At 47.8% G+C, this 15,002-nt stretch overlaps 1 protein-coding gene and 1 non-coding gene across 2 annotated transcripts; both read left to right on the forward strand.

The window, feature by feature from the left end:
- Positions 1 to 674: 674 nt before the first annotated feature.
- trnai-uau (transfer RNA isoleucine (anticodon UAU)) lies at positions 675 to 768 on the forward strand. The gene is made up of 2 exons: positions 675 to 712; positions 733 to 768. It is a non-coding gene; the product is annotated as a tRNA-Ile (tRNA).
- Positions 769 to 3,778: 3,010 nt separating this feature from the next.
- ppm1bb (protein phosphatase, Mg2+/Mn2+ dependent, 1Bb) lies at positions 3,779 to 14,930 on the forward strand. Its single transcript, XM_086016399.1, has 6 exons — positions 3,779 to 4,257; positions 8,636 to 9,490; positions 10,031 to 10,148; positions 10,225 to 10,336; positions 10,581 to 10,638; positions 11,386 to 14,930. The coding sequence occupies exons 2-6, from the start codon at positions 8,660 to 8,662 to the stop codon at positions 11,707 to 11,709; spliced, it is 1,443 nt and encodes a 480-aa protein (XP_085872525.1). The 5' UTR covers positions 3,779 to 4,257; positions 8,636 to 8,659; the 3' UTR covers positions 11,710 to 14,930.
- Positions 14,931 to 15,002: the final 72 nt, after the last annotated feature.

Genomic DNA, 15,002 nt, shown 5'->3' on the forward strand with positions numbered 1-15,002 from the left:
AACAGTCGGGAGTTAGGCGGCTTTAGAAAGGCCTGAAATAAGTGTAACCTTGCACCACAGAAAATGGTGTGACCAGCTGCAATCGGCCTGCTTCCGCCACCATCAGAAACGTGACTGCAACGACAATACTCAAGACACTACGAATTCCCATTTTTTGTGGGGTACTCGGATGTGACTCCCACATGACCACTGATTTTCATACACGATTAAAATTACGTTTAAACTAAACAAACTGAACGCATTCCTCGTTTTACTTAACAGGACGTTTTGCACATGAAACCCCATGACTTCCTACTTTATTTGAAGTAATTGAATGCACCACAATTGGTGCGTTTACATGGCTGTGTGCCACTAGAGCACCGTGCGACTTTCGTACAGTTTTACCAAGTGTTAGCGTTTGAACGTTGTTAAAATAACGCTATGAACAAAAGAGAACTTGTTCAACTTCGGATAAACTGAAAGTAAACGCAACACAATTCACGTTTTACCGAAGAGGACAACGCTTTATACACGAGACACTGGTATTTCTTATTTTCAAGTGTAGCATATGAACACACCACGACTGTAAACACTTTCGAGGTCCGCCTGCCACTCGAGACGCGTTTTTATTACCACTGGTTTTTAACGTTAAAGTACACGCTTGACAACATGGAATCTTTCTGGCCGTGTATCCTGCTCCAGTGGCGCAATCGGTTAGCGCGCGGTACTTATATGACAGTATGCAGCAGAGCAATGCCGAGGTTGTGAGTTCGAGCCTCACCTGGAGCACAGTTTTGGCGAACCAAAAGTTACTAGTCCCTCACACGGTCCTGGAAGAAGACGGAAATATTCGGAAACGGTTACAGAGTTGATATCCATTCAAATTCGCATATTGGTACGCGATTTCTTCACTCGTATATGTCCTAGTATGATTGCGTCTTACAGCGTCATATTCTGATTGTCCCAGTCTTGTCGTGTTTTTCTTACGAGTAGTGCCACTTTTGGTCTAACAGCAAACAATATAAACTTCACAAGTAAATTGTTGGACTAGTATAAGGCAGTCTTCGTATTTAGTGAATTGTTTTATTTGTGAAGACAAAGAGCTAACTAATACTGCAACTAACTAGCTAAAGATGTACATGGCTGTTAAATTTCACACCAGATAGGTGGACAGGCACAGCCTCTGCAAAGATTAAACGCTAAATCCGTTTTCCATCATGCCCATTTGAAGAATCTGTTAGACTTGTTTCTCAGCAGCGACACCGTAGGGCCGTAACTCTTTTGTTGATGTAATGATATAAGTTGACCACAAGTGGGCAACCTAACAATGGCAGAGAGCAGTCCAAACACTTAAAGGTGTATTCTAATCTTTCCAGATGTTTCTATTTCTGTTAACCTTTCTATTGCGCGTGGCTCCGTTTGTGTGTGTGTGTGCGCGCGTGTGTGTGTACGGGGGTTAGGCGCGTGGGGGGGGTCAATGTATTATCTTTTTTGTGATGTTTTTGGGTTGTCTTCCTTTTTGTATACACGAGTGTTTCTTTTTAAATATTTTCATCTTTCACTTTAGTTGACTTTTAACATCTCTTCTTTCCCTTACGTGTGTGCATGTGTGATGTGATGTATTGTCTTCTTTTTGAGTATTTTTTGTAACCTAAAGACATTCCTTAAGTTTTAAGATTCCATTAAGTGTGTGTATGTGGGTGTGATATATACTTTCATTTTTTTGGGATGATTCTTTGATGCGTTGTCTTCTTTTTTGTAAACCAAATATGCATTTAATATTCCTAAATTTCACTTTAGTTGACTTGTCGTCTTTCATCTTTTCTTTACATGTATGGATTGTCTTCTTATTTTGAAAACGCTTTGATGTCTTGTCTTCTTTTTTTATATCACGCGATGTAACTAGTTCACTTTTGCAGCTGTTCTATTCCGTACGTGTGTGTCTGTGTGTGTGCATGTGTGTGTCACTGTAAGCCCCAGCAAAGCTGGGAATGAACAAGCAGAAGATTGCAGTAATGACGTGACCCAGATGTCCTGGCGGCAGGCTGAAAATGAGAGTGCAGATCAGGGGGCCTTGTTACCCCCACCCCTCCTATCCGGTCATGGGGGTATTTAACAGCAGGGTGTGTGCGTGTGCGTGTCTCACATTTTTAGGAGTGTGTGCTCTCTTTGCTCCGGATTACACATAACACTTTTTTTTTTTAATTTACTCTTCATCTTTTGGAGATGGCCCGAAGACCCCCTGCCCCCAAATAACCTCCATGCAACCCGATTTCCGCACCCCCTTTGGTTGACCAGGTGGCTAAACCAATCACACGGCATCCTCAGTGGGCCACTTTACCGGATGAGAAGTGTGTGTGGGTGTGTGTGTGTGTGTGTGTGTGTCAGTGAAAAAAAAGGGGGACAAAAGACAACAAGAGTTTAATATTCAGGATAAGCTGTGATTGAACATTCAGCGAGATCAGAGTGGAATGATCAAATTCTGCCACTGATAATCCCTCATCTTGGAAAATTAAATACCACTCGGCTCAAACACACTTACACACACACACGGTGGCGGGAAAAAAAAGTGGGTCTAAATCTGACCTGTCTCATCACCCCACTTGCTTCCTTGGGGACGTGTTCTGATATCTGATGAGTTTTTCATTAACAAGACTCAAGTCTAATCCAGCGCGAGGAACATAAAATGACAACGGATAAGCCCACACGCACAAACACACACACACAGCGCTGATATCCAACATGACATCTTTATACACACGTATACTATTTTTTAAAGCTTTAATCCCCTTTTCCAGTCGTATTCATGCCAATCTTATCTCTTTGCGTGGCCTCCATCGGTGCATCCACTCAACAAGAAGAAAAAGTTGTATCTTACACTTTGTGTATTGAAAACAACAACAGTTAAGCCTTTGGTGCTAATGCTAACGCTAAATAGCATCTATGTGCTTTGTGCTTTAAACCTTGAAGCAATGGACTGACCAAATAGTGCAGCTGCAACAGGTACACAGACAACAAAACAAACAGACAATACTCAAGTCGTATATTCGTTATCCTCTGCGTAGAACGACTCATATTAGTGCCGCACTGGTGAGCTGAGAGGAGTTGCGACGTCTCAGTGAACAGTATATCTGCCTGTCTGTCTTATACCGACCCCAGGTGGCCAAGTTGGCACCCCAGAAAGAGCGGCGCTACGGCCACTCAATGTTATGTCACTAATGTATGTTTTTCTAAAGTGCAATATTGTGGAGTGCTGTTTTTCCTCATTAAAACACTCATTGCAACATTTGTTGTTTTTTTTTCTGGAACGGATTCATAGCGTTTTAGCTCTTGACCGCACACATCTTTTGTATGGCATGGCATGACATTGTGCACAGCAGTGATTGCGTGTGTGTCCGTATGATACGGCAGGCAGGGATCAACGTGCAAAGTGTCGAGGGTGCAGCTGCTCGTGCAAAAAAGGAGCAAAGTCAAAAGCATGACTCAAGCCATTTTTCAACATGAGAGCGAAGCGCTAGATTTCCTCATGTCAGGACCTTCCGGAACTAGAATGTGTAGCATCACAGAAACTTTTTAAACACATTAAAGCTTCCCACACAGGCTCTATTGTCCTTTTAAGTCTTTTTTTAACTTCACCTTTGACGTTTTATATCCAAATTACGCCATCGGGAGCGCTGACTTTATCCCCCTGTTTTGAACTCCGCCTCGCCGGTGCACGCTGGTTCAATTGAACGAGCGTGTCGCAAGTAGTCAGATAATAGACCAATGAGCGCGTCGAGTTTGTCTAATTGACACGGAAGCCAGCAAATTAGCCGACGTCTCGACCTCGGGGATTTTTCGACCAATCAGCGAGCGCGTACCCAAAATAACACCTCCTCTTGTTCAGCACCCAAAGTCGAAGGAAAGCTCTGTTTGTGGGCCTCTCAATGGAGCAAAGTGCTACATTTGGCACTCTTGTATAATATTGCCCTCTTCTCCGTTCCCCTTCTTTTTTTAACGGAATTTTCTTACATTCAATGCTGAGAGGGGGACCGAAGTAGCGTCAAACATGCGTAAAAATCAACGCCATCCAAGCAGGGAACCACCGAGAGAGGATTTATCGCCGCTCAACTGAGGCCAACCTCGAATTATCATTCTTTTCCCTTTCCCCATTTTCTCCTTCTCGTTCAAATAAGGAAACGTAGCACCGCGTTAGCTCCGCGGGGAAGCTTCTCGAGGCTTTTCGACGACGCCAATCCAGCAAAGATTGGATCTGGACTCGCGGAACGACGGGAAAACGTAAGTAGCCCATGCTAAATCAGCCTGTGTGTGTGTGAGCGTGCGTGTGCTAACACGTTAGCTTTGGAGTGTCACTACTAAGTAGGCCTTTCCGCACCAACACGGGGACCGTTGGAGTAGATTCCGCGTCCATTCGAATTTTTTTTTTTTTTTGTCATATAAACGCACGTTGAAGGAAGCCAGCTGAACGTGTGTGTTTTAACGCCAAGGCCTAGCAGAGTTTGAAAAGCCTTTAGCGACGAGCGTGAAGTTTTCAAAGTTACTGCAGCTCTTTCCCCCCACCCCACTCGTCACCAGTCGCCGTCACAAACAGCCGCGGCCGCTCCGATTGAAATGTTGGGGTTTTTTTTAGATTCGTAGTGGGAATGACGTAAGCGGACCAAGCTAAATAGGTAGCAACAAAGCTCATTTTTGTTGGGGGGCAATGACCCGAAGGCTGCGAAAAATGATAGTCGAGCGGATTTTTGTTGTCTTTGTCAGTAGGGAGCAGGTTAGCTTAGCCTCCGGGTTGTACTGGTGCAGAGATTACACTCGCACACTGAACCATTTTCGAAGTGAATCTAATCGCAATTTATCGTAACCTCTCACCAATATTGCGACTGCGATTTAGTATGCGATTATTTGTCACGGGCCTCTTCAGATGTATTTATTTTAAACAAACACAAGCAAAAGAACAATCTGCATTACAATATAATTGACAGATTTATTATACAGAAATGTTTCGGTCTTGTCGGATAGATGTATGGTAAAATAAAGGCAAATGAGCCATGAATCATATGAAAGATATTTTAGTTATGTACTCATGTAAATTGTTAATTTACTCAACATTGACTTGCAGCAAATTCTAACAAACAAGTGTACCATAAATATGAGCCAGTAAGTCAACTCAAATCTACGACTTCCCCACATCAACATTTCATGTTTCATGAACATTGATATGTAAATATGTGGACTGCACTTCTTAAGCACTGAATCCGTTTATACACTAAAAAATAAATACAATATGCATTTGATTTGAATTTGATTGTGGGTTTGACCGTCTGTCCCTCCCAGCCCCCAAAAAATGGCTTTGGAAGCGTGAAAAAACGTACATTGAGTCACTCTTGTGTCAAGCTATCACGTGGTAAACGTCTCCAGATGATGCAGAGAAAGGTCGGATCGCTACTGCCAGTCGCGGAAGTTATTAATCGATCAGCTGGTAACGTAAGGTACATTAAGTGCCTTAAGCTAAGTCATTGTTTGTGGCGTATCCACTTAGCAAACGAGAGCATCTCTATCACTGAGTCAAAAACGTATCTCCACTTGGCCAACAAGGCCCCCATCTGATAATGCTCGGCTTTGGTTGTGGCAATAACTGCACTTGTTTACAATTGTGGTGCACTAAGTGTTATAACAGACATAACATGAATTAATAGCTTATGTTGTGCGCTAGCCACACATCCCGACCCTAAATGCCACATGTCATATGCTAACTCGCAGCCATATATTCTGTTTATATATTTAGCAACACGTTACATTCTGCATTACACACATCTCAAGCCCCCTCCCCAGTTTATAGGGCGTCTATATTTGGTAAAACCCATGAAATGTCATCTATATTGTAGCTAGCCTTATCCGCGTGACATGGCGATAACCATAGAAGCTGACGCGTAACTTCTAAAGGTATGGCTGCTCGGTATGACATGAACAAAACTTTCAAACATTTCTTTCATGCACATTCAACTGACCAAACAGATGCTAACGTGGGTAGCATCTAGCTGAAAGCCTACGAGCTGTCAGTCAGCAAACTTCTTTCCTGTTCCTTCGTGTAGCTTGCCAGGTGTCTAAAAAGGGTGAGTGAGTATTTTTACTTTATTTGGAGGGAAATATGGCTTGAAAATAATAACCTCAGATCCTTTCTTACCCCTTCTGGGTTTTGCAATATTTCTCCCGAAAGTTTAGTTGATAAAAGCAACAAATGCAATCTAAGAAAGAAAACAATCTGATTTTATTAATGCAACTTAGCTGGCTAGCTTCCTGCTAACTCTGAATGTGGAACGCCATAGATAGGCTGACGGAAACGGAGCAGCAGCGCAAACAAACAGAGCACACAGCAACACTCACAGGCCTATATTCTTTATGCTCTGTGAGACCGAGAAGAATTTGAAAACGGCTCATGTGGACATGTGAACAACTGTTCAATCCAAACTTGGCTGTCCGCTGTAAAAGGCCACAAAAAACGTCCGCTTAAGAATCCCGCCAAATGGTGTGCGTCGACTGTATGTCCAAGCACAGCAGCCCTCCAAACAAATTAGCCATCGGAATTAGTGGCCGGAAGCTTCAGCGCTAACCGTGCCTCCTCTTTAGAGCAACAATCTCCGCAGCATTATGTAATCTCCCCCCCCCCCCCCCCCCACGACCTTCCACTTCCCTCTTCGTAGTCGCTGCTTTTTTGGCAGACGTGTGCGTCTGGGGGTGCCTTTTGGGGTTGATCCGAGGTCATGGCGCGGGTGACGAGTTTTTTTTTTTTTGTTTTTTTTTTTTTTTTGATGGGTTAAGTGATGGCTTTGAGGAGTTCCTGTCGTGAATGTGGAGTGGGAGTGTGCCATGTTTATTTTGACAGCGCTTCTGCGTGTCTCCATTCAGGGCTTCAAAAGGCAGGATGATGCAATGCCCCTTCCTTCTTCTCACTTGCAGCGCGTGTATGTAAGACACACAGTAGATGGTGTGTGTGTGTGTGTGGGGAGGGGGGGGGGTGTCGCTGAATGAAGCTAAGCCTGGATGTTTGCGCTGCGGGCTGGGTGGTTGCTAGGCGACGGCTGCGTGTTTGTTTTAATTTTAGCCGGAATCGCGAACATACCAGATTTGTGCGCTCACGTTCTTCCCGACGTCGCTGAGGGGTGGGCTGCGTCGGGAGGGGTTTCGCTGCCCACAATGGCGTCGTGGCCCACTGACCCCTCCCCCCTTGCCGTGAAACCGAAAGCGGACCCGGTGTATTAATAGAGTCTTTCCTCACACACACACACACACACATTCCAATGAAAACGATTGTAGTGGCGGCCTTTTTTGGGCACATTCCCGTCTTGTCGTGTGGGAGGTAAAACACCAGCGAGGAAATCAATATGTCAGATCGATTTTGTAATTCTGAATAAAAATTTCTGTTGGCATGTTAAAGTTGCTCATTCTTGATTTCTTTTTAAGGTTTGACAATTAATTGGCTATCAAATGAATCTACAATTACTTTGATAATCGATTCAACATTCAGAGACAATGTTAAATTTAAAATTCAGCTCCTCGGAATTTCAGCCTGTCAGGAGTAATTTTTATTGTCCTCAATGCAAGACGACTGATTCTTTACGTTGTACGAAATATATATATTCCTTCCTTTGCTTTTGTTTTATTCACAAGTTTGGGGCGGAGGCAGGAGGAACTAGTTGCTTAAACCACACAGAGTGTGCAATAGTGAGAGTGTAGAAATAAGTCTTACATGGAGATTGAACATTTCTACAGCGGTAGCCCCTCTGTTTTCCGCAGATAAGGCGTTCCAGAGTCCTGGAGCCCGAAACGCTAATGCTCTCAAACTTGCTGACTTCTTTTTAGCTTACGGTGTCAGCAAACGACCCAGCACGTTTCTGACGTCGACTTCTGACTAACTTGTGCTCCGCTGCCTTATTTCCCTCCCTGATATCGTCCCAACTTGCCCGGTAGCACTTTGACCTACTGCTGATGCTCCGGAGTGACGCTGGCTTTGCTCGCCAACTTGGCTAATATCATTAGCCGCCCTGCGTGGCTGTGTGTGTACTGGAAGAGGCTTTACAGACAGTGCTGTAATCCTCCACCCCGACCCCCCACCCCCTCCGTCCTCCTCGGCGATCCTTGTCTTTATTGTCAGGAACTCTGGCTCTGTGCGCTAAGTCATTAAAAGTGTTCCATCGCTTGGGAAGCGTTCTAAGTCCTGCCAAACTGCTGACGCGCGCCCAAAAAAAAAAAAAAACAGTGGATGATTTACAGAATGGCTACTTGGGGAATGTTTCCAACACTAAACGCTTTAACACGTCCTTGTTTTTGGACCGGAGTGGAGATGCCCTGCCACACTGCATGCTGCCTTCTTACTGGCAAATTGGCAAAACGGTAGAGCCGGCGTTTATCTGCCTGAACGCCGATCGGTTGATTTTGACACGACGGGGTACGGGGGCCGCGCGTCTGTTGGTGAATTTCACAGCTTCCGAAGCTTTTGCGGGCGGCTTAAAATGAGGAAATTGAGGTGTAGGCTGCGATCAAATCAGCCGTCCTCGCGTTTGACACCTTTGTGTGAAGGTGCAGTCATAACAGCCCCCTGAGAGGAAACCTTAGCGATGACAAAAAATGTGTTTGGCTCACCGTGACTTTTTGTGCTCAGGTTGGTCTTCAGCTGTAGGCAGCGATGGGTGCGTTCCTGGACAAGCCGAAGACGGAGAAGCACAGCGCCCACGGCGACGGCAACGGCCTGCGCTACGGCCTGAGCTCCATGCAGGGCTGGCGGGTGGAGATGGAGGACGCCCACACGGCCGCGGTGGGCCTCCCGCACGGACTGACCGACTGGTCCTTCTTCGCCGTCTACGACGGCCACGCCGGCTCCCGCGTGGCCAACTACTGCTCCGGCCACCTGCTGGAGCACATTTTGTCGGGCGGCGCCGAGTTCAGCTCGGGGCCCGGCTCGGTGGAGGGCGTGAAGGACGGCATCTGCGCCGGCTTCCTGAAAATCGACGAGTACATGCGCAGCTTCTCCGACCTGCGGCAGGGCCTGGACCGCAGCGGCTCCACGGCGGTGTGCGTGCTGCTCAGCCCCAGCCACCTCTACTTCATTAACTGCGGAGACTCGCGGGCCGTGCTGAGCCGAGACAGCAAGGTGGGCTTCTCCACGCAGGACCACAAGCCCTGCAACCCCCGCGAGAAGGAGCGCATCCAGAAGGCCGGCGGCTCGGTCATGATCCAGAGGGTCAACGGCTCCCTGGCCGTTTCCCGGGCCCTGGGGGACTACGACTACAAATGCGTGGACGGCAAGGGTCCCACGGAGCAGCTGGTGAGCCCCGAGCCCGAGGTGTGCGTGCTGGAGCGGGCGGCCGAGGGCGACGAGTTCGTGGTGCTGGCGTGCGACGGCATCTGGGACGTCATGTCCAACGAGGAGCTGTGCGAGTTTGTGCGCTCGCGCCTTCTGGTGTGCGAGGACCTGGAGAAGGTGTGCAACGCCGTGGTGGACACCTGCCTGCACAAAGTAAGGCCCGGAAGATGCAAACTGAAATCTGACAAAGTATACGTTGGAGTAAAAATAAGCCAATGGAAATGGCACATTGCTTGTTCAGCCAAGGTGTGTCCTCAAATTAGCATCACAGGTGCCTGTTTGGAGTCATGGTGTGTACCGCACCAAATATGGATCAGAGAAAGCGAAGGGGAGTGTTGTCTCAGGACATTAGAAAGGAAATGTCGACAAGCCCGTTAAATGTAAATGCTATAAGACCATCTCCAAGCAGCGTGATGTTCCTTTGAGCACATATTATTCCGAATTTGAAGATGAAAGGGACCGGAGCCAACCTCCCTGGAAGTGGCTGCAGGAGGAAAGTTGATGAGCAACTTAATTTCATTCAAAAAAAAAAAAAAAAAAAAAATCACGGCACACCACCGAACAAAAAAATGTCCAAAACTATTTTGAGTGTTGCTTGAGATTTGAATTGATTTTGTTTACTGGCCGTGGAAAGACAACAAGTTTCAGTCGGCGTGTTCACGTCTGGGTTGTCCGATGTGTGTCCCGCCGCAGGGGAGCAGAGACAACATGAGCGTGGTCCTGGTGTGTTTACCCGGCGCTCCCCAAATCTCCGAGGAGGCCGTCAAGAAAGAGGAGGAGCTGGACAAATACCTGGAGGCTCGCGTCCAGGGTCGGCACGCGGCCGCGCTTAAACGCTGGCCCCTCCTGGACTCAACGAGACTAAGTCGTGTCTTTCTGCTTTCCAGAGCTCCTCGCCAACTGCGGCGAGGCGGCAACGCCCGACCTGGTGTCCGTGCTGAGGAGCATCGCCACAGAGAACATCCCCAACCTTCCGCCGGGTGGAGGCCTGGCTAGCAAGTAGGTAACGCGCCAGGAGCGGACCACTCGACCGCTTTGAGCAATTTGCTCCAGTTGGTTGGAATGAGGAGGAAAGTTGACGCTGGGGGGGAAAAAAACAAAATAAAACCAAAATGGCCGATGTGTCACAAGTAGTGGCAAATTGTCTTGCGCTTAAGCGCCAGCCGACCTTCATGAAATCAGTCTGTGTGCGTTGTTGCTAAGTGACTCGCTCTGTGTGTGTGTTTTTTTTTTTTTTTTGCAGACGAAGCGTGATCGAGGCAGTGTACAACAAGCTGAACCCTCACAAAGAAGAAGAAGGGGTGAGTCTGCAGTTCTTTCTTCTCTATAACCCCCCTCCAACTTCAAAACCTCTCACCTCTCACCTTCAATCATGCACACCAACCAGCCTCATGTGCGCGCGTGCACTGTGTACCATGTGGGGCAGCAGCAAACTAGCACATTTCAGAATACGTTCAGTTCATCGAGTGTGTGTGTGTTACATGCGCTGCTCAGCGTGTTTATGAACACACAAAAACAACTCGCCGAAGAAAACGATACTCTTGTGAAGAACAAACATGTCGGGCTTATTTTTAATGCAGTGTCGTGTGTGCGACTCAGTGCGCATGTTTGTCTTAGTGAGTTACTTGCGTGTGCGTATAGATGAATGTGTACATTTGTGAGGGTGTGTCTTAATGAGTGAGTGTGCCTTGGTGAGTTTATTAGTGTGCGTTTGTTAGTATGTGCAGTGAGGGTGCGTATTAATGCATTTGCGTCTTAGTGAGTTTCTTGTGTGTGTGTGTGTGTGTCTCAGTGAGGGTGCGTCTTGATGAGTGTATATCTTGGTAAGTTTCTCAGTGAGTCCGTATGTGTTTGTGTGTGTCTTTTAGTAAGTGTACGCTATGTGAGTGTCTTCATTCATTGCAAATATGGCGAAGGGTTGACATTCGCAGACTAAAGGGCCCGCGTAGGCATGACGCCACGACAGCTGTCTTTTGTCAGGCTCGTGCGTGCGTGTGTGTGTGGCGCGTGCCCCCAGCAGAGTCTGACCCCCTGGCGTGTTACCTCAGGCTTGCGCGGGGGGAGAGGAGGAGAGTGAGGAGGGAGAAGGCGGCGGCGGCGGCCCGGCGGCTCACCTGCTGGAGGCGCTGAGGCAGTTCCGCCTGCACCACCGGGGGCAGTACCGCACCGTCCTGGAGGACTCCCTGGCCACCTACCAGCTGCGTCCCGACGGAGCGGGCCAGCCCGGGAGGAGCGACAGCCACGGCGACCACGACGGCCGGGAGCGAACCGCCTCCCCTCCCTCTCCCCCCTCGCCCCCGCCCTCACCCGCCGCCGCCGAGTCCGACGCCTGCCAGGACGCGCTCGCTCCCGAGTCCGATCCCGCCTTTTGACTCCCGTCTTGACTCCTCCTCCTCTTTTTCTTCTTTTGTTACTCTCAATCAGTAGTTTCCTAACACGTCCGTCTGTCTGGTCTGCTCAAGTTCCGCCTCTTCAGTTGACACCCGGCGCCGACGCCAACTTCCTGGTCTGCGCTTCCGGGCCCCTCGCTCCCCCCCCCCCTCCCTCACTCGCTTTGTCACTCAGCCAGGCGGCCATTTTGACACTCCACCAGCTAAAGCGATCCATTGCAGACCTTTTCGCCACGTCGTCCCACGAGCTTCCGGGTGGCAAAATTGACATTGACATTTGAACAGGTAATTTGATTGAAAAGTAGACATGGCGGACACTTTTGGCACTGAAATGGATTGCGTGCTGTACAGCTGATGCTAGCTAGCAGGCTAGCCCCGAGGTTTTGCTAGTCACAAAAACAAGCCAATCATTTATTTACAGCCACTTGATTTGTCCACCTCACCCAAAAGTTCTGCTGGGAACCTTGCGCTGTATCTGGTTTCACAAAACCCAAACAAAGTTTTTGATGGGTTGAGTTCAGGTCGGTGATAGTCACTCCGTTTTTTTGTTTTTTTTTGCCACTCGGAAGTACCTGTTGGTTAAGAACATGATGAAAAGGTCTGTAGCCAGAGTGGCTGCGTATGCAACTGGAGCCTTGGCTGGAACAGGACTTGCTGGTCTCTGGCTGGTACCCCCAATAGCCCCCCCGCCCCTGAGCCCCTCCCCCACCCTCCTTCACACCAAATTCACAGTGGACAGGGAAAGAGGGCACACTCCAAACTGCTAGCCCGAACGCACTCCACCATTTTTCTTCACACTCAGAACACATGCTCGCGTGAGTGTGTGTTGGTATGCAAGGTAATAGTGTGTGTGTGTGTGTGTGTGTGGGACTGAGCAGGTGACCAATGATTGCTGCTGAGATACTTTTTTTTGTCTTTCAACTGTTTTTTTTTTTTTCAAATTTACTTGTGTGTGTGGTTGGGTTTGGGGATGTTTCACTGCTCCCCCACCCTCGTCATGTAAAAATGAGCGCCACCTTGAGGCTTCAGTGTTAACCAACTCTCCATCAATGGGAAGTTGAACACAAACACAGCTAGCAGTAATTATCGTGAGGTACACACTGATTCAGGTCACGCATGTATCCAAGGCACTTTGTGTGTGCGTGTGTGTGCGTGTGCGTGTATGTGTGCAGTTACATGGGGCCAAATCAGTCTCTCAAGGTAAATAAAAATGATTTCAGGTACATTGCCATGTCTTGTTTGTATGTGTGTCCACTGCTAACTGGTCCCCAGCCATCCTCATCACCGTCCTCATCATCATCCCAATGTATTGATCGACAGGGTTAGTAGACGACAAATATCTCTCAAGGCTAGTACGATTTGGCATGTATGACTCGACGCCATATTTCCATCTTTTGGGGTTGAACGAGACGTGGCTCACCTGTTTTCTGACGCTGAGCCATGATTGGTTGCTATCTGAGCCCTGAGCAACTGTGATGGCATTTTCAGTTGACAGCAAGTGACAAAATGGCTGCACCCGAAGATGGGTAAAAACGGGTGGATTTGACTACCTAACTCATATTCCACAAACACAATATTAATCAGAATGCCGTGTTTTGACGGCATAGGATGCATTATTGTAAAGAACAATTTTGGGTTGACTTCCATTTTAAAATCCCCCAAATCCTCGGAATGTTTTGCCTCTCAGCCGAATATATTCTCAGCTTCTCGGGGGAGCGATGTCTCATGTGAAAGATGCCATTTTGTAGTACAAGAGTCCCACAAAAGATGGCAATGGAGTCTCCCGAAAGCAAAAGAAAACATTGTTTCTGCCTCTGAGGAAAGCTCGCCCCTCCCATACCTGTTTTTAAGTCCCGACAGGTGCCCTGTTGACGTTGAGCAAGGTGAGTCATCGTCAGGCTCTTCGTCCCGTCGTCCGACCCGTTGCAAAATGCGCCCGAGGCCTTTCTAGTGGGCAAAGTTTCAAGCGACCTGCGAAACTAACCCGCTCCCTCCGTCTCTTTGACCCGCCCAGTGCGCCAGTGAGCTGGAAGACCCCTGGTAGCCGTGGCGACCACCCGCGTCCCCTCCACTCGGTGCTGGATTGCATCCGCCCCCCCGTGGAGGAGCAGCAGCAGCAGCAGCAGCAGGAGTCGTTGTCGTCTCTCCAGAGCGCCATGTTCTTTCTCCACTTAAAGGGGACTTTTGGTGTGTGTTGGAGTGTGTCGGTTGTGTGTGTGTATTTGTGCCGGCGGGACGACAACATGACACGCATGCACACACGCAGACCGCCTCAAACCGGGAGGGGAAATTGTCAAGATTTTATGAACTGAAGCATTGTGATGGTAAAGACGATATTTACCGTTGAGGTGGGTTTTTTTTTTTTTTTTTTTTTTTGTTTTTTTTTCTTGAATGTCGACGCCTGACTTCGCAATGACAAGAGGACCGTGCGTGTGTGTTTGTATCAAGAATGGCTGAGAGAAGAAGGTGGATAAAGACTTTGTACGCATTTCTTCTCCTGGACTTTTTTTTTTTTTTTCGGTGGTGGCAGTAAGGGGGGGGGGGAATTTCCCCCCTTCTACGCCAAACACACATTTAAGACTTACACTTGTGCACGTACTGTATGTGTTGTGCCACCCATGCAGGCCACACTGCATGAGGACTCCACCTGTTCAAGGACATGTTACAGTTGGATTGACACTGACTGACTCCACCCCCCCACCCCCACCCCTGCAGCTTCTGCACTCTGATTGGCCAATCTCTTGTCTTTGAAGGAGGGATGGATCTTGCGGACGTGGGTAAGAGTGTAGTATCACTGGTTGGACTTTCTGATTGTTGGTGAGGGGGGGCATGACCCTGCATAACCCCCCCTTACTAGCACACTTGGAAGCGCACATGGCGGCATGTTGTTTTTCCTCAAATTACTATTTTTTTTTTTTTTTTTTTTTTCCCCTCCCAATGTTGTCCATGAGGTTCCTTAGCTGCTCGCTTCGTAGAGTGAGTGAAGTGGTCGTTTTAAAAATAATCCAGTCCGTTTCTGGCTCTCATGTTTGTATTGCTGTTGTTTGTTTGTTTGCACTCAACATTTGATTACAGAAAAAGCGTCTATATATGAATTAAAACGAGAGGGGGGGAAGGAACCTCGCCACGGACAAGTGCTGGATGTCCTTTTCTGCCGCCGAAGGAAGTGCAGTGGGTGTTTTCAAAATAAAAGGTGACGAGGAGAGGTCAGTGTTTTGAGTATCAATTTGACGAATGATTGCACTTTTGTTCTTATTTGAGCTTTTCCTCGTTTG

This window comes from Filicampus tigris, chromosome 19 (genome assembly GCF_054856515.1).
Source record: "Filicampus tigris isolate MCC_2025a chromosome 19, RoL_Ftig_1.0, whole genome shotgun sequence".
NCBI lineage: Eukaryota > Metazoa > Chordata > Actinopteri > Syngnathiformes > Syngnathidae > Filicampus > Filicampus tigris.